This window comes from Athene cunicularia, assembly GCF_003259725.1.
Source record: "Athene cunicularia isolate RWA chromosome 2 unlocalized genomic scaffold, athCun1 chr2_part1, whole genome shotgun sequence".
Classification (NCBI taxonomy): Eukaryota; Metazoa; Chordata; class Aves; order Strigiformes; family Strigidae; genus Athene; species Athene cunicularia.
In genome coordinates, this window is record NW_020799095.1 from 100,481,133 (window position 1) to 100,502,726 (window position 21,594).

General features: G+C 40.5%; 1 protein-coding gene across 22 annotated transcripts in view; it reads left to right on the plus strand.

The window, feature by feature from the left end:
* EPB41L3 (erythrocyte membrane protein band 4.1 like 3) overlaps positions 1-21,594 on the plus strand; it is a 97,553-nt gene that overhangs the window by 57,062 nt on the left and 18,897 nt on the right. For 11 of the 22 annotated variants that reach the window (XM_026843745.1, XM_026843744.1, XM_026843748.1 and 8 more), the window contains exons 5-13: positions 17-59; positions 3,495-3,570; positions 4,982-5,200; positions 5,521-5,608; positions 9,161-9,313; positions 11,343-11,440; positions 12,766-12,941; positions 15,077-15,297; positions 19,017-19,583. In XM_026843745.1, coding sequence (XP_026699546.1) covers positions 17-59; positions 3,495-3,570; positions 4,982-5,200; positions 5,521-5,608; positions 9,161-9,313; positions 11,343-11,440; positions 12,766-12,941; positions 15,077-15,297; positions 19,017-19,583 — 1,641 coding nt within the window. The remainder of the gene's footprint in view (positions 1-16; positions 60-3,494; positions 3,571-4,981; positions 5,201-5,520; positions 5,609-9,160; positions 9,314-11,342; positions 11,441-12,765; positions 12,942-15,076; positions 15,298-19,016; positions 19,584-21,594) is intronic. The other 11 variants (XM_026843751.1, XM_026843753.1, XM_026843756.1 and 8 more) reach the window with 3 other exon arrangements.

Here is a 21,594-nt window from a genome sequence, read left to right on the forward strand (position 1 = left end):
AACATTTTATTTGCAGAATTGGTTGGACCCTGCCAAGGAAATCAAGAAGCAGATCCGAAGTAAGTTTGTTGTCATTTGTGTGTTTATTTCAGGGTGTCTGGAAAGCTTTCATTCTGGTGTATCTGGACCCCAAAAATCTGCACAGAAAAGTTTTTGGTGTTCGTGAAGGCGTTGAACCCCTGTGTCATTGAGCAGGGATGCAAGAGTCAGAGGGGGCTCCCCAGCATGCAAGCGGGGCATCACGGGCACCGTGCGCCTGTCACTGCCCAGCCCTCTGATCCTAAAAGGCTTGGGGTCACTCGCCGCTCTTGGGTCAAAGGGCCTGTTCCACCAGGGTGCCCCCAGCACCAGGGACTAGGCAGCCCCCCTCTCCCCAGCCCCACTGCCCCCAGGGTGAGGGGAGAGGCAGGACAGTGCCACAGCCCCTTTCTTCTTGTCTTTCCCTAGGAGAGCATGCTTCCTCCAGGGTGACAAAGCCTATTTCACAGTCGTCTTTTGCAATCTATCCTGAGTCTCTGGCAAAGGAATCACCTGCATCTTTTAGGTGTTTTGCCCCGTAATGAGTGCCGGCGGTTGCTGAAACTCGTAACACATGAACTTGCGTTGCTGAAAACAACTTGACATTTGCAGAGATGCAAAAACCTGAAGTCTGACATTAAGCAACATAACCTTAGGGACTGGGCCAAGTATATAAATTATTTCTTTGCGTTACTGATATTTATATCATAGCCAGGATCACTGCTTCTGCTTTATACTGAAATACTTCACTGATGCAAAGATAACACTCTTATCTAAAATATCTTTCCTTCCCATGTTTCAAAAGCTTGAACTTTGCTCCTAAAAGGACCACTCAATTCACAGAGAACCAGTCTATTTTCTGCTTCACATGAATATTTTAAAAAACTGGGTTGTTAAATTTAGCTTCTGCTACATTAGAAATTCAAAAGCCTCTCTAAGGAAAACTTCATCAAGACTGCCAGACTCAAAATTTGACCTGCCTTTTTTTTGTCCCCTCACCTATATTGTTTATATGTTTGTGTATGTGACTTCTCTGGGCAGGAAAGCTCAGTAGTTTTTCCTTTGTTTTGAAAATGATCTCTTCTAGCATTTGTGCTTTCACAAGCAAGTACATCTGGCATTTCACATTTGTTGGGTCAGGTCTGGCAAATGAATTGCTTTCCTCTCCAAGATTCAAAGGGTTAATTTAAACTGGCTGGAAAACTTCCCCACGTACTGTGAGCAACCACATCTTTCCACCAGTATTATCTTCATTAAAAGCAAGTAATCTGCAATAAAATTAATGAAAATCTGCCTCTTTAATTTCTTGAGAAGATGAATCTGGGGAGGAAGGTGCTATAGACCTCAATGAGTCAGGTTACACTCAGCTCCACACCACTGATTTGAATTGTATTTAATATGTGCCTGAGCTGTGAGATAGACAATGAAAGGTTGTGACAGCAAGACAATAACTGGGGAAGGAGTCTCGTCCTGGACTTGACACAGGGGACAGTTGTATTTGCAGAAGATGACAGCAGTAATTTGCTTGCTCTGTACAATTCACCCCAGAAGTTTGGAACAGGACCACAGTGGAAAAGTAGGACTGTTACCCATGACACTTTCCAAAACACATGTATATAATCCTGCTAAATGCTGGTTGAGTTGTATAACACTTAGATATCTGTGTTTTCATTGCAGACCATAGGGATTTCATCCCAGTGGTTGAGAAATGAGAGTGTCACTGTGTGTGCAGCCCCTGGTTTGCACTCCATTAGTTATAACCTGCTAACTTGCACAGTGTTAGGTTTTATTTAAACCCCTGTAAGTGAGAGGTGAAGGCCTCTTACTCTGGTATTTTAACCATCCATGCTATAAGATAGGCTATATCACAGGTCTGATTCATTCTGTGTGTGCTAGAGGAATACAGTTTTGGGTCATGGCCCCTTCCCTCTGTTGTGGGGCCGGCTGTCACCCACAGGCTTTGCTCCCACCTCGGGGCTGGTCCACTCCCCAGTGAGAGTGTGCCCCATCCTTGCTGCTCAGCCAAGTCTTCCTTCTACCGGCTTTTATGGTTCCTAAAATCAAGGAGCTGAAAAGTCTCACTGAGCTGAAGTCCTGATTGTAAATGTCAGAAGTCTTCTCACACATTGAGCCTCTTTTCTGGGGTGTGTGGATGTGCAAAGGAGCTGGGGCTTTGCACAGGATGAAATTTCCTTGTCCTAAATAAATACTCCCAAACAACCAATTAGGACAACCATACAGCATTTCCAGGCAAGCAGACCTGTCCCCCATATAAGCTATCTTACCAGAGAGTGTTCCAGATACACCTTCAAACTCCATACTCTTTAGGAGGTGCTTGGACACAAGGTGTCTCTGGTTTGAAGATCATGGGAAAGCCCTACCCTGTCATATTTTTCACAGTGTTCACAAGTTCTTCCTTATTACACAGCCAATACAGACTTTTCAAGAGAGATCTGTTTATTTCTAGTTAGATTTGTACTTTGACATCAATGCGTTTCAGAAAACAAAAGTGTCACTACTTTGGCTTTGGTTTCTTGACTTACAGACCTAGAGAAATACTGTGATTTATGCGATAGAAGTATGTATAAGAGGTATATCCCACAACAGAGGCCTCGGTGAAAAGTCTTGTTACTGAAAAACCACTGTGTTGCTTGTAAGAACACTGTGGTTTGGGATTTTGTTACTGCTTTTTATTTGCGTTCAAGACATGAACAAGTATAACCTGTCCCTTTTTTCAGAAATATTTACATGTTGTGTTCAACTCTTCTTTTTAGTCTTGATACTCTTTCTTTACAACATTTAAAGCTGACGCTTAAAAGAAAACAATCCCAAACTGGTGACACAAACCACTGTTGTTCCCCTTAGTCACCTAAACTTACTGAAATAACTAAACAATTCCCCAGTGTTATGTACTGTTTTTCAGTCATGCTCTCTGTGTTTGTCCTTGCAGTTTTGTCTGCACAATAATTTATGTCTGCTGGTAGCAGGAGCTATGTGCTGAGGCAGCACCCTGAGAGGATGCTGTTATCTGGTTTGGGCAGCTGGACCTCGGCACATCACCCTGCTCCAGATCCCATTCGTACTCTGGCTTGCGGTGTTATCAGCACCTCTGTGTTCTCAGTTACTGGTTTTTAAAGCTTGTATAGGTTGTGTTTTCACACGGTTATTTCAAGTAAACTTTTTTTTCGGACAGAGGTGTTTTTAAGCGTTAGTAATAAATCACTGCTCCCTTAGGGTCTTTGTTTCAGTGGAAATCTTACTAAATAAGAAAAGAGCTGTAAAATCTGATCTGATACTGTAATTGTGAGAGTGAAAGGTAGTATCTTCAGAATGATGTATGAGAAAAAGATACTGCATCCTGTTCTTATGAATTGCTTGACTGGGGTATTTTTAAGTCTTCTGGTAATCAAACAGCATGAGCATCTCCGTTGTTTGCACTTACAGTGTACTTCCAGTCAGTCTGTGTTCTTTTCCAGGTGGTGCTTGGCAGTTTGCATTTAATGTGAAGTTCTACCCTCCAGACCCTGCCCAGCTATCTGAAGATATTACCAGGTGTTAAAAACATTAAATACCTTTCTAGAAGGGGCTTAAAAGCTGTTCATAGTAGTGCTTACACTGTTAATTATCCAAGAAAATGAATGTTTTGTATTCCCACTGGCTTCCTTATGAGCTTATGGAAAATATGCGATGCTTTGGCAGAAAAGACCCTATGAACAGTGTCTATCCTTTGAGCTAAGAAGACTCGTGTATAATTTAACCCTAAACCCCACCTTTTCCAATATATATATATATATATATATTCCTGAGAGTTGATCTTCATTTTCGCAAAGATGCCCATTTTTCCTAGTGCTAACAAGTTGTTATTGTAAATAAAGTCATAACTATGAAAGAAAAAAATGGAATGAGAATAAGCATGTGTGTAAATTTTGTATGTCCTTTGGCAAGGTAAGCAACTGATGTGCATGATATAGGGAATATGGTGGTAACGAATAGCTGTTCCCTGTTATTCGAGTCACTTAGCTCTGCAATCCACACCTCTGCTCTCTAGTTTTGTATTCAATATGCAACCACAACCAAAAAAAATATAAATCCTCACCTGTTTTCCTTCTTGGTATAAGGCAGGAAAACTTCTGAATCGTAACGAGTTTTGTGCCATCAGCAAACCATTCCCTAGCCTGTTACAGTATTGTACAACCTGTGGATATTTTTAACTTCCGTTGCTTTGTGCACTACTTGTTGCTTTTAAGCTAGTATAAAGCCTTTGGCTTAGATCAGAGATCCCCCATGCTAGGCACTGTGCAAAAAGACAGTGTGTCAAGAGTTCACGCTTAACTGAGGTCTTCCAGAAGAAAGGATTGCTTTTTTCTTCGTCACCCTCAAATTTGCCTTGGGAACTCCATGCCTTCACCACCAAGCCAAAGCTCTTCACTTTCTTTCTTTCTTCTATCTGGTGATCCCTTGCACTGATTCTCACCATGGTTTTAACAGCATTTACGGTTTAAATGTATTTTGAGAAAGCTCAGCAGTTTGCTAAAGAGGCAACTTAAGGTTTTTGAATAGCTTGGAGTTTAGCTACCCTTTAATGAACAGTATTTGGGGGTTTAAATTATTTGTAAAGAAAATAATTATTAGGTAGCTATATATCTTGGTGTTTTATGATAGAAACCTTGTATGTTTGATGGATAATTCTCCATCACTAAACAAAGTAATAACCTATTTTACTGAGAGATCTCCATGCTGCTTTATAAAGATAAATTAGGCATTGCTACCCATAAGTTTGGCAAGGGTTTGTCTTTTTTTCCCCAAAATTATTGCTAACCTTAATGCCTGAAAAACTTTGGGCTTGGGAGTTTGTCTACAAATTAGTAGAGGAACTGAGGCCTCTTTCTGGCCCTTGGACAGTGCTCTTTTGGGGGCAGCATTGGAGGAGCACTTTCTAAGCCACCTTGGTGCTCCCTTGCAGGTACTACCTCTGCTTGCAGCTGAGAGATGACATTGTGTCGGGTCGGCTGCCCTGCTCATTCGTCACGCTGGCCCTGCTGGGCTCCTACACTGTGCAGTCGGAGCTCGGCGACTACGACCCCGACGAGTATGGCAGCGACTACATCAGCGAATTCCGCTTTGCACCGAATCACACTAAAGAGTTGGAGGATAAAGTGATTGAGCTGCACAAGAGCCACAGGTAGGTAGAGGGCATCAGTATGGGCTCTAGCCTGCCTTCAAGTACCATCCTGGTGCATCAGGAAATGTTAAAATCTGCTGCAGTGTACTTAATAAGAATATTTTTCGGACAAAACTCTTCTTCATGTCTTCAGTTAGAGAAGAGCTTTGCAGCACGAAAAATAACGGGATCTGCACCAGAGCTTTGGCTCTGCTAGGCACCCAGCTACCTAAGGGGTATGGTTGTAGTTCTGAGAGGCTGAAAATGTTTTCCAGCTGCTGGATTTTATTTCAGATTCTGTTTCCTTAACATTGATGCTAGAATTGATTGCTTTTCCTCAGGGGAATGACACCTGCAGAGGCTGAGATGCATTTCTTGGAGAATGCCAAAAAATTGTCAATGTATGGAGTAGATCTCCATCATGCCAAGGTGCGTACTCTAGTTCTTTCATCGGTCATCTTTCTCTTGTAGCATAGTACTTGAATCTGCATGGACTCCCTGATTTATTCTTTCCTGTTGTTTTGAGACAGGCCTTTTGTGGGATAAATCATGTGTTAACACGAGGAAAGGTGACTCATAGGATAAGCATAGATATATCTTGTAACTGTAACATAACTTAGCCTGTAGATTCAAAGATGTTGCACATCAACCTTTCATGTTGATTAAACAACCAAATCCTCTGGGAAAATATTGAATGGATGGAATAATGAGGAAGGTTATTAGAAACTGTTCAGAGAGTGATCCATTGTCATTTCATTCAGCTACATTTTCCAATTTAATAAGGCCAACTATGGTATTTAACTAGATAAGCAGATCATTTCTAATACAGCAGAGAACTTTCAAGCAATTATTTAGCTATGCTGAAAACCTAATCAGATTGATAGTAATGGGCAGAGGACGGCTTGTCTCTCTCTGAAATGTGGTCATTGCTGGAAGGGCAGTAATTCTGCTGGAAACATTCTCCCATGATGAAGTAGTTCCTCTAATCATCGACAGGTTAAGTTATGAATAAAACATGGTCATTCTTACTGTGGCTTGGGAGAGCCACCTACCAGCCTCATGTTGATTGTCTGTTTTTTGTGGTTTGGTGTTGTTTTGTTTTTTTTTTTTTCCAAATAAATAATTACTATTTTTTTTTCTTCACTCTTCAAAGTAACGCTAATGGATTTTAACATCTTTGAGGTTAGCAAGCATCCCTGGCAAATGAGTGCTGAACAAAGAATCCTGAGCTGTGCAGAGCACTGAATTTTCTGTAAAGGTCAAATTATTGTGAGCCTGTTTTTGTGCTGCAGCAGATCCTTTCAAGAACCAAGATAAATTTGCAGCTCAGATCTTGAAAGGGCCTGCAACCATGTCCCTGGGGCATTTTGTAGGAATTGTGCATGTGTGTTACAGAATTCAAGGCAATCTTTTGTGTTCTGTGAATTGCCTTCACTGAAAATGAAAAATCTGGGTATGGCTCAACGGGCAGCACTCTTCCATGAGGCATGCCGCTGCCTTCCCCGTGTCTTGCAGATAGGCACAAAATCTTGAGGCGCATTTGGAGCAGAGATAGAAATGGATTGTCAAATGTCACACAATATCTTTTTTCCAACATCGATTGTCCAACACAAAGAAATGTGCAAAACAACAACAAAATGAGTTCCTGTTCTAAATATGTTACAGACTTTGTTACTGGAAATTTAACATAGCATAGCATTAAAGCCTAAGTATTTTTTTCAGAATATTGGAGAAAGGCTGGGGAATTTAAGATAGGATATCCTGAGATAACCATTTATTTTTTTTCTAATAAATACCAGTATCTAGTTTTACTCTTCTGGTCTTCATATGGACGGACTCAGAGCAAGAGAAGTTGGTAGACAAGCCGATCTCTAAAATTATGTTCTTAATTTAAAAAGCTGCAGTGGTAATGGAATTGGGTCTGTCTGTGCGTTAAGAAACCCAACAGTTATCTTAGAAATTGAGCCGAAGGTGGGAAAAGTAGACTTAGTGTGAGAAGTAATGTTTAATTTTAATTAGGTCTGCTAGTGAGATCTGGTGGTATCAGGCTAGGGGACAAGTATCTCTGTGGATGCCTTTTTGAAGTCACACCCTGGCAGATGTCTCTATGTAAATGTCAATTCATTAAGGCTGTGCCAGTATCTTAGGTCAGTATTGAACAGATGCTGTACTCACCAGCTGCTGTTAAAACTAGTTCTCAATTATCCAACACAAGGCTACAATAAAAAATGTGTTCAGATAGACAGATTTGTCCTCTGGGCTGTCACTATTCTGCTAAAGCCCTCCATTCATATGCAGAGCTGCAGGGATGTGCAGCTCAGCATCTTGTGCCTTGGACATTACAGCTGACAGTTTTTTGTTCCATGCAACCACATCACTCCTGAAAAAAGTCAAATTATTTTATTCAGGTTTCATTTTACACCACTAGTATCACACTGAAAAGCAATCTCTGACACTGACAAATAACAGAAGCCTTCAATGGACTTAGATCTGCTGCAAAGGTGGGGATGAGGGAAGAACACCTTTCTCAACAAGTTTTTGAGAATGTATATCAAAAGAAGGAGCTCCTTGCACCTGCAGCTATGTGTTGTATGTGAGCACGTGGGCATTTCAGGCATTTGCCAGGCAGCGGGATTACTGACATTGAGACTTTCTTTTTTAGAATGTGTTCACCCTATTTAGATGTTACTTTTTGCTTAGGAAATGTGTAACTGAACTCCACTGAAAAAAAAAAAAGCTTTGTTTCTTCTGTAGTACCTGGCAGTGATGTCACACAAGAGTTTTATTTAGAAAAAAAATCTACCTTTAAGTGGTGATATCATCACTGTTGAAAAATACATCCTCTCTTGGTGTGTTTTCTAACACTGGAATGACTTTGTGGCCCTAATTCTGTGTTCTGATTTTAAACTTTTTTTTTTTTTTTTTTATTTCAAGCCATGCCATAGCCTTTTCATCATGACTGACCATGTGTGCCTTGTGTTCACCTTAAAATGTAATCAGATTTTCACTGTATGTTTAAAAGATGGCTTGTTCAGAAAACCAGAGGAAAACAATGAATTAATCTCATGACTATTAAAGGGTGACATCTTCATAGCATCTGTTGTCAAAATTCTGTAACTTTTAAGTTATTTAAAAATAATTACTGAAAAACTCTGTGCTTTAAGGTAGATCCTTCTTTTCTCCAGTGTTAGTACTTAGGTAAATAAAAAACAAGAATTGTACAGGCTAGTGGTGATAACAAACCATCAAGATTGGTTTTAGACTACTTGGAGGCTTCTAAAGGAAAATGTGCCTTACTTAAAAAAATACGTATTTATGGGTATGTTCTGATAAGACTGGCTAAATCTTTTGTAGTGCTAACATGTCTGACCTACAGCTTCCCTGTCAAATGGGTTATAGCACAGGCACAGTTGCACATTTTAAAAAGAATCTTTCTGGTTCAAATGCCCAACCTTCTGCCTGATGGTCATCTCAAAGTGAAAATACTGAGCATAGGCACAACAGTGTTAAAGAAACTAGAAAGCCAACTAAAGTGAAGAGGAGCAAATTACAGAAGAAAAATCCATCTAAGGATTCACAAGGCTTAGTCGAGGAGATGTGATGCCAGCAGAAGTAAATTTTTATGCTGTCCTACTTACTTTCAATCTGGTATTTATGCTAATAACACTTTTTTATTATACTAATAGAATTTTGCTATATGGTTAATATAATTCTTTCAATAACATCTAAAATTTCCCCCCTCCTTTTGGGGTCTTTCTAAAATATAAGAAAACATTTGCTACACTCAGTTTCTCTCACCCTGCCCAACCTTACTATTACTTGTATGAATGCAGCCAATGAGTAGGGTAGCTCTCAGAAATCAGGTCACTACAGCTGATACATTAAAAAGATGAAGCTCAGATAGAAACACAGTGTACAAGAATCTGTAGTACTGGAGGGTGTAAGGAAAGAAATATTTAAGTGTATTGCTTGCTTTTCCAGGATTCTGAGGGAGTGGAAATCATGCTAGGAGTTTGTGCAAGTGGTCTTTTAATATATCGAGACAGACTCAGAATAAATAGATTTGCCTGGCCAAAGGTTCTGAAAATTTCCTACAAGAGGAACAACTTCTACATCAAAATCCGACCAGGGGAGGTAAGGGCGTCCTGACACTTTAGTGAATGAACCTTTTCAGAAAACCCATGTTCTCATTGATTTGTTGACTTGTTGTGTCTTGCAAGCCTTTAAAATTCCTCTCCATTTGTATATTTTTAATCTGTGCTGATTTTGTTAAGAGATTAGATAAATACTTCATTTAAAATACGGGTAAAATCTGCTTTGTTGTTTTTCTGTTTACATCCATGAACTAACATAAAGACGAAATACGGCCATCTGCATATAAAAAGCTCATCCGTATTATGAATACTTCGGGAATTTAAGTAACACATTGCTTATTCGTGGAGTGCTTGTTACCCCCCATTGTGTTGTATATTAAATTAGTGTCTATTCATCTGATCCACTATGAGTTGTAACAGGCCATACCAGATTTTCTAAGCATATCATTTGGACTCAGAGCAGAAACACAGACACTGGTAAAAACTAAGACAAGCATCCATCATTCAGCATTTTTGGTAGCTACTACACTCATTAGCCCTCCCAGGTCCACAGGAGCTCATGTTCTGGCTCCAGAGAAGGTGATGTGAAATCTCGTACAGTGAGTGCCCTCTCGTGGCTCAGTCGGATGCGTAGCAGATGCATGCCTCATGGCTTGAGCGTGCACTAACCCAGAAATAGGATGATAAGTCTAAGGAAAAATCCCAGAAGGAGTTCAAGGTCATCACAGGCAAAGGAGTGTCTCCATTTTAAGTGCTGGTACAATAATAGGTCTGTGATAGGATGAAAAAACCCATATCCATTTTATAGGGTATAGCAGGACAGAAACCACCTGGATGAGGGCTGAAATTTCTCCATTAATGCTGTATGGCAGTTGGGAGTACCCAGCCACTATCTCCCGCACTGACTTCAGAAATCAGCTGGGAAATCTGTTGGGGCCTCTCATAAGCCCCAGGGCCTGACCCCATTTTAGAGACCTAAACCAAAATCCATAAAGCTACAGCTCCTGCCTGTCAGTAGAAACTGTTTTAGTAACCAACTTCCCAGTCTTGCGTTTGATTTAAAAAACAAAACAAAACAAACAAGGAAACAAAAACCAAATAGCCACTGATGTTCCCAGTGCCTGCATTGAAACTCTTCACCGCTGAAGCCCTATTGAGCTCTGCTGGTCTTGGTATGTAGCATCCTGTGACCAGGTCATAGTTCCTTATGCAAAATAATCAGTGTAGTCTCTTTCCAAATGATATCTAATGATAATGTGATTCACCGTCCTGTGGGTCACTTATATCATCTTTTTTGTTTTGCTGTTTCCTGCCCTGCTTCTCTCTGTCAGATGCCAGTAGGGATCCGGGCTTGCTTGCAAGTGCCCTTCTGCCTACCTTTCCCCGATCACAGCAACACTATTTCACCTACTCAGCTATCTGCAGGTAGCCATCAATACGTTATGGCAGTTGTAGCTGGCACAGATTTTGCATCTGGAATATATAAGTCTGCAGCATGACCTAGAAAGGTCTCTTAGTATCCCCAGCCGACTCTCTCCAATTGCCTGTCTTTTCCTTATCCTCACCAGGAGATAAATTAACTAAACTGCGATTTGCAAACTGTAGTTCTTTCACTGTAAATCTCCTTAATCTAAGGCTGTGTGATCAGGCCCTGGGGACTATGGCTCCCCCCAGGCTATTATCAGGCTTCCCACTGTTGTTTAACCTGGTGAAGTTAAAACGACAGGGTTAAAACACTTAAATTATGTTTTTCTCAGAAGTCTTCAAAGTTTTAACTGGTCTCTTTGTTACTATAGGACATAGACCATGACTGTCACCATCAAATCCCTCTTGCTTGTTATCTGGGTTTCCCCAAAAAAAGATCCTCAGAAGTTGCCATTGATCATCACTCACCACTTCCTTCCCAGACATAGTCTGCAGAATATGTATATATATGTGGTGATATACTTGAGCATATACATTCACTCTTGGATTGAGATGATACAGAGGAGATGAAGATGAACCTGTGTACAGTGTCTAAAAATAGATGCACAGCATCAAATACATACTTTTTCTTTTTTCCTACCTAGTTTGAGCAGTTTGAAAGCACTATTGGGTTTAAGTTGCCAAATCATCGAGCTGCAAAGCGCTTATGGAAAGTGTGTGTTGAGCACCACACATTTTTCAGGTATGTGGATTTATTTTCCTAAAAGTGTGATAAAAAAACGCAACAGAAAAGCCCAATTCTGTCATCAGAGACAAAACCCTTAAAATCAAATTGTCTTTTTGATCACAAGATATCTGAGTAGACAAGGAAAGGTTATTGCTTCTTCAAAATTTGAAATGTTTCACCCACATTATTCATACTATTTCAGATAGATACTGAATGTTTAAAACCACCATATGGTCCCAATTAATCGTTGTGCTTTATCTGTGCCATGATATTATCAGCTGCTATAATTAAAGAGACGAAGGACTCTGCTGCACTTCTGTACATACACTTGTATAAGGAGAACAACTTAAAATGGAAAGTTACTGTGGGATGTGGGTAAGAGTTTTAAAAAAAAAAAAAAAGAGATTTTTATTTAATGACATATGAAAATACAGACAGTAGTCAGTGGTGATATTTTTCGGTCATCCCAGAATACCCAATCCACAGCAGTAATTTTTGTATTGCTGAGGCATTTTGCAGCTATGTTCTTGACATCTAAGACGACCTGAGAAAAGTTTGGGGTGGTGGAATAAATGCTGTAATTAGTTTGTGTTGGTAGCCAGCAAGGAGATACTTAACAATGGAAACCCAAAAGGGTGAGACTTTCAGTGGCATGAAGGGGTGCCCAGCATTAAAAACCCTTCTAAAGATGTTTGGGAGGATTGAAGAATTTCTCTCCTTTCTTAAAACTGTTGGGTCAGGCTATCTGTACTTAGCAGCAAAAGATCTAAGAAAAAATTGAGTGTGCATTTTTTGAGTGTTTTCTGATTTTTTTAATAGAAAATCAATGTCTAAAGCATAAAGCAGGAGAATGGCTTTTTCAGCAAACTCTCATAGCCAAATTACAGACAGTGGGAAGATTCTAACCTGAAAAATGTCTGCATCCCTGTGAGTCAATACTGCCTGACATTCACTGGAAGTCTGTTCTGGCCCTGTGCATAGCAGCACCATATTAAATTTGAATATAAGAGATATATCTGTATTTCAGCCCTGATCAGAGTCCCTGCTACAAGGAACACCTTGTTTTTAATTTTGGTGATTAAAAATAATAAATCTGATTTTCAAGCAGTAAGAGACTGAGTGATCCTTTCCCATTAGGAAGAACTCAACTCTTCAAATGCATTAGCTAAGCGTTTTTCTCATGCTGTAATGAGGGGCATCCTTTGATTCCCTTTAAACTAGAGACCCATAAGGCACAGGTTACGTTGGAGAGTGATACCCAACAGTCATCTCTCTGCAGAAATAGTGGACTGATTTTTTGAGGAAGGGGAGTAACGGATGCACTGCTTGGTGTGTTTTAGGCTCCTGCTGCCAGAAGCACCTCCAAAGAAGTTCCTCACACTGGGCTCCAAGTTTCGCTACAGCGGCCGGACGCAGGCCCAGACGAGGAGAGCCAGCGCCCTCATAGACCGTCCCGCACCTTACTTTGAGCGGTCTTCTAGTAAACGTTACACTATGTCTCGCAGTTTAGATGGGGGTAAGGTCCTCTCAGTTGGCTTTGTCAGAAGTTATCATCACGGTGGTCACTGCTTTAGATTAGGTATAATAAACCCCTTGTCATCTCATCTCCTTGAACTTCAGCTGAGTGGAAGTTGTGAGTACTTGCACGTTCACTGCAGTGGTAGAAGAGGGTGCAGAGAAATACTGTGCTGAATGTACTGCTGCAGTCCTTACAGAGTGTTTGTTTGGAAGGGGTCCTTGTGAGCCCACTCCTCTTGGAGGCTCTCTCCTCAGCCTCACATCTGCAGAGCACTTCCCTGCTCTGGGAAAGGACAGGGCACCTGGACCTGCCAGCCTGGACCTGCCTGCCCAAGCAATTCAGGCTTCAACACTTTTTCAGGGTTCGCATGAGTAACTGTTTAGGTTTAATTTAGCTTTTTCTCCTATCTAGGTTTTGCATTTAAGTGTATGTTACAATTAATAGATTAATTATTTCCCTTGATTGAGTAATAACACTTGCTTCCGATTACCTCGTGTTCTAGTCAGATGAGCTCTTAACAGGCTTTTTCCGTACATTACTTCTGAAGGTGTGAGATGGAGAGTAACGTGCAGGTTAATAGTACGTCCTTCCTCCTCCTCTCTTTCTCTGTGGTTCATGGAGGTCACAGTTCTGCTGCTCCCTTAGGTTAAACCAGCGTGTGATTCAGAATCTCAGCTACTTCATCAGCTGTTACTGTTTTCAGCTGTTGAGTAAAAAGAGGTTTTCCTTTATTTTTGTAGAAAAAAAGGACTGAGGCTAAATTCAGAATTGCTATGGCTTAAAAAAAAAAAAACCAACAAAAAAGGTGAATTCTCCTGCAGAATATCACAAATTAATTGCAGTGAATATAGACGAAGGTGGGGAAAGGGAGAAGCTTTGATTTAAAAGTATTAGTGACAAGCCTTCTTTTCTCCCCTTAAAGGTGCTGCTTGTCATTAATTATTTTGGAATCTTCTAATTCTGATGTGCTTCTTGCTCGTTACCAAGCAACTGGTGACCTGATTGCTGTGCATGTGTCTCAAAGCAGAAATTATCCTTCTGCGTTATTTTGTTTGTAACGTCTGAACAAGATGTCTCCCTCTATTCCCTTTGCTTTCTCCTACCTCCTGAGCTCATTCCCAAGAGACAAGATATCTGAAACGCTTTTCCCCAGCATTTGTTAGACTCCGCAGGTTTTTATGATGTTAATTTGCGTAAGTGCAAACGGGGAAAAGAGGTTTTTTAATCAGTGCTTATGATTTCTTCACTAACATCCTTACTATAACACACACGTGGTTGTAACATTCTGCATCACGATTACACTGTGATCCTGGCCCTGTCATTTGTTACAGATGCAAGTAACTATAAATTTGAATAGTCCTGTTGACTTAGAAATTACACAGTAGTCAAGAGCAGGGTCTAGGTATAAGTGTTTTGATAACATTCTATCTGTAAAGTTACTATTTACTTCAAAATCATTTATATATATATATTTAAGTTTGCTGAATTATCGAACATTTACATCCTAAAATATTCTGGTTTGGCCCACTGAATTGAATGCCATCACTTCCCAGAATTTTTTTTGGATAATGAGCTCACTCAACTGGCAGACTTTACTGCTCAGTGATACAAAGATCCCATTTCTTGATTCTCAAATATTATACCTGTGTTACATCCATACTGTCATTTCCTGTAATGTAGCACTTTACTTACCGTGCATTTGATCTGCATTGTTATATTCTGACAGAGTTCCAAAAAAACCTCTTCCACCCCCATGGCTGATATCATAGCTGGTTCTCCTTATGTTTCCTGCCTGATAACTCTGGCAACGCGTTGATTTTTTATTCTGATGTTTTACTACAGTAGCGCTTTTAATGGCTTGCTAACATTTAACAACTGTGTAATGCACACATTAGCTGCAGTAATGTGTGTATACACATCCATAATATATGTTTATGCATATAAAAGCTACAAGCTTTATTTCAAGTAAACAGTTTATTTAAATGTATGCACATGCTTCTGGTTTCCTGAAACATGACATAGTTGTGTTTTCAGCGATATCTGAAATGTTTTACTAACCCAGCTTTTTAATTTTATGCAGCTTCTCAGCAAAAGCTATTTCAGACTTTCCCTCTTTAAATATTTGCTTTTAGCATCAGTGAATGAAAACCATGAAATGTACATGAAGGATTCTGTGTCTGCTGCAGAGGTTGGTACTGGCCAGTACGCCACAACAAAGGGCATCTCTCAGACCAACTTGATAACCACTGTGACTCCAGAGAAAAAGGCAGAAGAAGAGAAAGATGATGAAGAGGGCAAAAAGAAAAGAGCAGAGGAAGTCACCCCGGTCTCGGCAGTACGCCATGACACCAAGGTAGAGTTGTGAGGTTTTTGTATTAAGCTGACCTGTCTGGAGAGCACTTGGAAAAATGCAGAATTGTTAGGGAGGGAGGGAGGAGATAACCTAGTTCTGTGAAAGGTAACTAGAATATACACGCTTGTATGTACGTGTATATATATATGTGTCTTGAATCAATACTTTTATAGTCCTTTCACATTCCATATGATGTTGTAGAAGTTAGTTCCTGCCTCAGACTGTTTTTAAAATCCATTTAACAGTCAGTGAGTGCTTTTTACATAGCATTCAAGGGCTTTTTAGGAAATACCCAAAAGTAGCCTGACAGTGCACGTTTTGCTCCTTTGGTCTTCAGTTGTATTTTGACTTTAGTATGAGCATCGTGTTTTTCATTTTTTGACAAGGCAGCAAAATAGTTCTGTGTTCTTGTATGTAGCTCTGTGCTTTAAACTATTGTATTTTTCTCATTTACTTCTTGTAATACTATGTTTCCTTGCATGTACTTCAATGAGCATTTTTCTCTATTAACTTGTGGGTAGTAATACACTTATAAGCTTTATTTCCAGGCTTAGAAAAACATTTGATTCCCTCATTTGAAGTTTTGCATTGAAGAAAACTCTTTTTGTTGACGATTCTCTGCTCAATTGTTAAATTTGATTCATTCCTCACCATCTCAAAGCCCAGCACCACCGCATACACGTACACACATTGCTGTGCATTATAGCTACTGAGTTATTAAGATGAGGTAAATCAAACAGAGGCACAGAGGAGATACTGAATTTCAGAGATTGACAGTGGAGAGAAATAAGGTAGAATCAGAAAAGATCAGGTGTAAAATATCCTGTTTCTTTTACATTGAGGAGAAGAAAACAGAATATGAAATACTGAATATAATTCAAAAATACTGATATAATTCAAAAAGCGTACTTTGGAATGCACTTGCTAAAGAAGTAAGATTTTTCTCTCTTCGTTTGTGAGGAAAATCCTTGATGTGTACCTTTACACCCACAAAACGATCATGCATGCAAATGTTAGAACCTGAACTTCTAGCCTTACAATGTAAGGCCACAATGAGCTACATAGCTAAAGGATCAAGGCCTCAAAAAGAGTTGCAATTAAGGTACCAAAAATCAGAAACCAATTGAATTAATGAAAATTGCAGATGAGAAAATATTTTCTTTTGAAAGTATGTGATGTAATTGTAGCATTAAAAAAAAATCTTTAAAATTTGACTGAGGTCGTCTTTAAACTCCATGAGTTTCTGCATGGAGAAACATTGATGAAAATCAAATATGCAGAAAATATCCAATAGAAACTAATTGTGTCCCAAGTGTTTGTTAATTTAGGTCAATGGAGAGATCAGCTGCATTTCAGACATCGTCTGTTCCTTATATATGGCTAGAAATACTCAAATATATTTTTAAGAGAATGTTTTGATGGTACTTAAACATGCGCAGTTGAATGATTTTTACCCCGCACTCAAGAGGTGGGTTCTGTTTAAACCATCCATTAACAGACCTTCATTTCTGTAAGCCTATAGAGATCTTAGTCCTGCTTCTGCTGGACCTGCCAACAGCTTTGTCATTCATCATAAAGAGAATAGAGTCTCAAGAAACACGGGACAAATTTGAAGTCAGATTCCTATTTAAGGGTATATAAATTTTATAGGTAGGTTTTCAATTTTTCCACTAAGACATTTTTCTTTTGCTTTATCCATACGTAATTAAATACCAGAAGTTATTCTAAATATTAACACTGCAAAGATGTCAGTAAGTGAATAGTCTGTATTAGCAAAGAATAAATTTACTTTGGCTTTTTGGCATTACAATGTAAAGAGAAGTTCTGTGTATTTAGCTCACATAAAGTCCTCTGAGTCCATCAGCATTGAATTTTGACTTGAGCTTATTGCATTAGGCCCATAAAGAAGACATTTGTAAGTGGTTTGAAGTTAGGCTTGGTTTTTGGTTCTTTAATTCAGGAATACAGATTGCCTGAACTGATTGCACTTTTAACTGTTATGGTTAGAGAAGAGAGAAGCAAAATATTAAGAGGAGGGGAAGGAGCTCTTCTGTGTAAATATTGGGCTCAAATCCCATTCCTACCATTAATATACCTGGTAAAGATTAGGCTTAGTAGCTAGTGTTGGTGCAACATGTCTAAAACTTAAATCCTGCTTGTTGGCTCAGATTTGGCATTAGTTTGTACAGGCAGATGCTGTTTTGGCTTTGAAGTAATTTTGTTCTTGGGAGCTTGGAGTGGCAGTGGGGTTGAAAAGCCTTTTGTAGCTCCTCAGGGAGATGCATAGATGCATGGTGGATGGAGCATCTCAGGCACTTAGGGTTTGGTCATGAAGCCAGTGTGCCACTTCAGCTAAGTATGCCTGGTTGACTTTGGCCAAAACATCTTCAATCCATCAGTATCGTGGCAGCTCTGTCATACTGAGGTATTTTGGCATACTGAGGTATTTTGGTGATGGTGGTTGTTGTCCTTCTAAAGAGCAGATGTGCCTGCCCTCAGGGAGTGTATTAAGTGACGGTCACCCCTCCTGCTGAATCACCTCACTCCTACCAATTTTTCATCCTTGAATAACCTTAAAGACTGGTTGAATGCCCTACAAGCGGCTTATCAAAGCAAATCCTGCTTGTTGGTAACCAGTATTCTTTGCATTGTGGTAAAATCTGTAGCAAAGACATTGGGTATGTTTTTACCGCTTCAGTATGGGTAGAGAGTCACTTTTTGACTATGGGGAGATGTGGCTTTGTGGGGCATGAACCTCTCTGTGGTCAGCCCCTCTTCAGATCTCCAGCAAGAGAGCATGGGGTCTGCCTAGCCAATACCCGCAGCTCTCCTCTTTCAGCATGTTGTAGAAGCAGTGGGGTGCAACGTAGAGGGGCAGCAGGGCATGTGGCCGGGAGGGGGCCAGTCCCCCGGCACTGCCTGCACCAGCTTGCTGTGGGCAGCGGTGAGGGCAGGGCTGTGGAGATGCCCGGCGAAGGCCAGCCTGGGCAGTGATGGGAGCCATGCTGAGGAGCTGGCTGGTGGGGTAGGTATCAAGCTAGTATATTTTTTTCCATCGGTAAGAGCTGACATACGGATTTGTGCCCCCCCCCCCTCAAAACTAGAATGTGTTTTATTTAGATTTAGGACCTAGATTTTTTTCTTTTTAATATTGTAATGGAGAAATTTGGGCACACAGAGTTTTAAAATCCTTGGGGTTTTAATTATTACTGCTGAGGTTGTCCAAGGCATAGATGGGAAGCATCAGCTCCCACTGGGTCTCCTCCTAACTGCAGGAGTACTTTCACAAGCAGTGTTGGTATTAGAAATACATTCCTTCATTTCTTTGTTGCTCTCCATGTACTTCATGTTTGAAAGCTCCTTATGATCTGAAGCCAGTCTTACCATAAGTGGAAATTGGCAGCACCTGAACCTCTACATATGGCCTTGAAGGATTTTTATGTAAATCCCGTGCTGCAGATGCCTAGACAAATGCTGAATCACGAAGTTGCCTTTTGTAAGCTCTAACCCTGATTCACTAATACCTGTGGTGTGCAGCATGGGAACATGCACCATTTAACTCAGTGGAAAGCTATGGTGTTAAAATACTGTTTATAATTTTTATATATATATATATATATATATACTATTTATCATCACAGAAGAAAATTAACTAATTACAGTTTTCTTTTTGTCCTTTTGCTTTTGCGCCTTGTTTGCTGCTCTTTCTCTGTCACCAGCCACCTTTGCTTGGCACTGACTCCCACCACCCCTCGCCATCCTCGCAGCCTGGCCGCCATGTATCTTCAGCAAAGCTTCGCAGGAGATGCAAGGAGAGTGCTCGAACAAAGTCCTTAGGTTGTGAGGCGCCGAAAGAGAGCGCTCCAAAGCTCAGCGAGTCGGAGCCAGACTCTGACAGAAAGGGTCGAGTTTGCTCTACTGAGCAAGATGTGGCTTTCGGCTATAAGCAAAAAGCCGGCAAAGGCGGAACGCTGTTTTCCTTCTCCTTGCAACTTCCAGAGTCATTTCCTTCCCTCCTGGATGACGACGGCTACCTGTCCCTCCCTAACCTCTCCGAAACCAACCTCCTGCCTGCCAGCGTGCAGCACTACCTTCCTATCCGCTCTCCCTCCCTGGTGCCTTGCTTCCTCTTCATTTTTTTCTTTCTGCTCTCTGCCTCTTTCTCAGTGCCATACGCCCTCACTCTCTCCTTTCCTCTGGCTATGTGCCTCTGCTACCTGGAGCCCAAGGCGGCCTCCTTGAGTGCCTCACTTGCCAATGACCTGAGTGACAGTTCAGAGGAAGAGGTGTGTACCTCGGCATCGAACACACTCTTTTTCGTGTTCAGTGCTTCAGTCCTAACCAGTGTTAGATTGCTGCAATAGTGGTCCTACTTTCAGAGCCTCATTTCTGTCTGTGCTGATATGTTAGAAGGGGTGTTTTTGGTTTTGGGTTTTTTTTGGTTTGGGGGTTGTTTTTTTAAATTCTTTTTTATTTTTTTCTTGTGTTGGGAGTTGCAGCTTGGGGCCCAGGGTTAGGCACAACACTGTGTGGAAGTGGCTTGGTTTGAACTGTGTCAGCTGATGCAAAGTGACTTGCACTAGACAAATTGCCACTGATCAGCTCTGAAGTATTGTATCTGAACCCGCCAAGATCTTTTTCTTTCCCCGGTCAGTTTATACTAGAGTTAGAATAGTTTTCTAAATGTTGGTTATTAAGTACAATTTCCTGCATAATTACATATGCATGTATATATATATGCATATGTATATACATTATATTTATATAACCAGTTGCCCAGTAATAATGGGCACCCTCACCAACTTCAGCATGTTCAAAATTCAGGTGGACTCAGCTTTTTGCAAGAGGCTGTCAGCTGTAACCTGAGCCCAGAAAAGGCTTTCTGGTCCAGTGAAACCTGGACCTGCATTTTCAGCCTTGATCCCATCTCTGCTGCAGATTAAATTGTTTTGCCGTGCTTAATTCCAATGTATCAGTGAGAGGTCAGATTGGGACAACTGTTCCACAGCTGTTGAGGGAGCATGCCATGTGGGACATCTTGCCATTTGCAGTGTTTAATTAGCACTGCCAAAACTGATGCCTCAAGCCACCAGGGTTTATCTCAGGCAGATAAATCAACTGCAGTAGAAGAGGAGTCCACAATAGTTCTGGGAACTGTGATAATATAACCAGAAGATAATACGTACAGAATAATATAACACAACCAGAAGATAATATATCCAGAAGGAATCTGCTCATTTAAGTAACAGAGTAACTGGCATCTCAGTTCTTGCCTGTGCCTAGTTATTCTTTGTTGACAGAATAAAATAATGAGTTCTTTTTTAACTTGTGTTTCCTTTTTACCCCTCATCTTCAAATGCAAAAATATGGTTTTCCTTTGTTTGTAAAAATAACCCAGATCAGATAATCACAGCCCAGTTGGCCATTTGTAAAAAGACACCTTGGTCACTTGATGCTGTTGCAGTAGTTGTCTTCGATAAACCAGTTTGCCCATCTAAACATTTGTGTATTCTGCCACTGTTGGTTTTGTAGGACTTGGTGCAGGATTTCATTTCCTTTTTATGGAAAGCTAAAAGTCACATCAATTTATCTTATAAAAACATTTTCTTTAGATGCTTTTGGTTCTGTGATGCCTAACAACTAAATAATATTGTGCAATTTCTGATAAAAGGCATCCAAAATGTTGCTGTCTCATTTTGTGTCCTCATTTTGAGATAGCATTCAGGTTTCAATTTGCATTAGCTCTGCACTTGAATTAATCTAATAGCAATAACAGCATTAATACAGTGCCAGCTCCAGAGGCAATAACGAGACAGTGTTTATGTAATACATTGGTCCGTTCCTCTTTCAGAAATGAGCACTTCTTTTTGTTAGTAAAGTTAGGAATATTGAGCATAAAAATGTATAAAATAGGCTTTTTAATGTCGCTCTTTTATGAGGGTGATTACTCTGGCAGTGCTTCCTGGCAGACAACACAGACTTGTGCCTAATCCAGGGGGTATTTCTTGTTCAAAATATTGCATGAAAGTGGATATGTTTTAAACTTGGGCATGTCTGCATTACATTGGCAAAACAAATCACAGCAATTAGGATCACAGCTTAGAGGAGGTGCAGCCGCAGCATCTCAGGAGATAGCTGCCTTCCCTTCCTGCTCAATCCCTCTCCTGCCCTCAAGCCCCACCAGCAGCTGCATTGTAGCCCGTCTCAGAGATGAGCCCGACCTTTCTTACTTTCCACTCCAGAGGAGACCTGCCTTGCTCAGCCTTAATTTGCCATTCCCTGCTCTGCGATAACCCC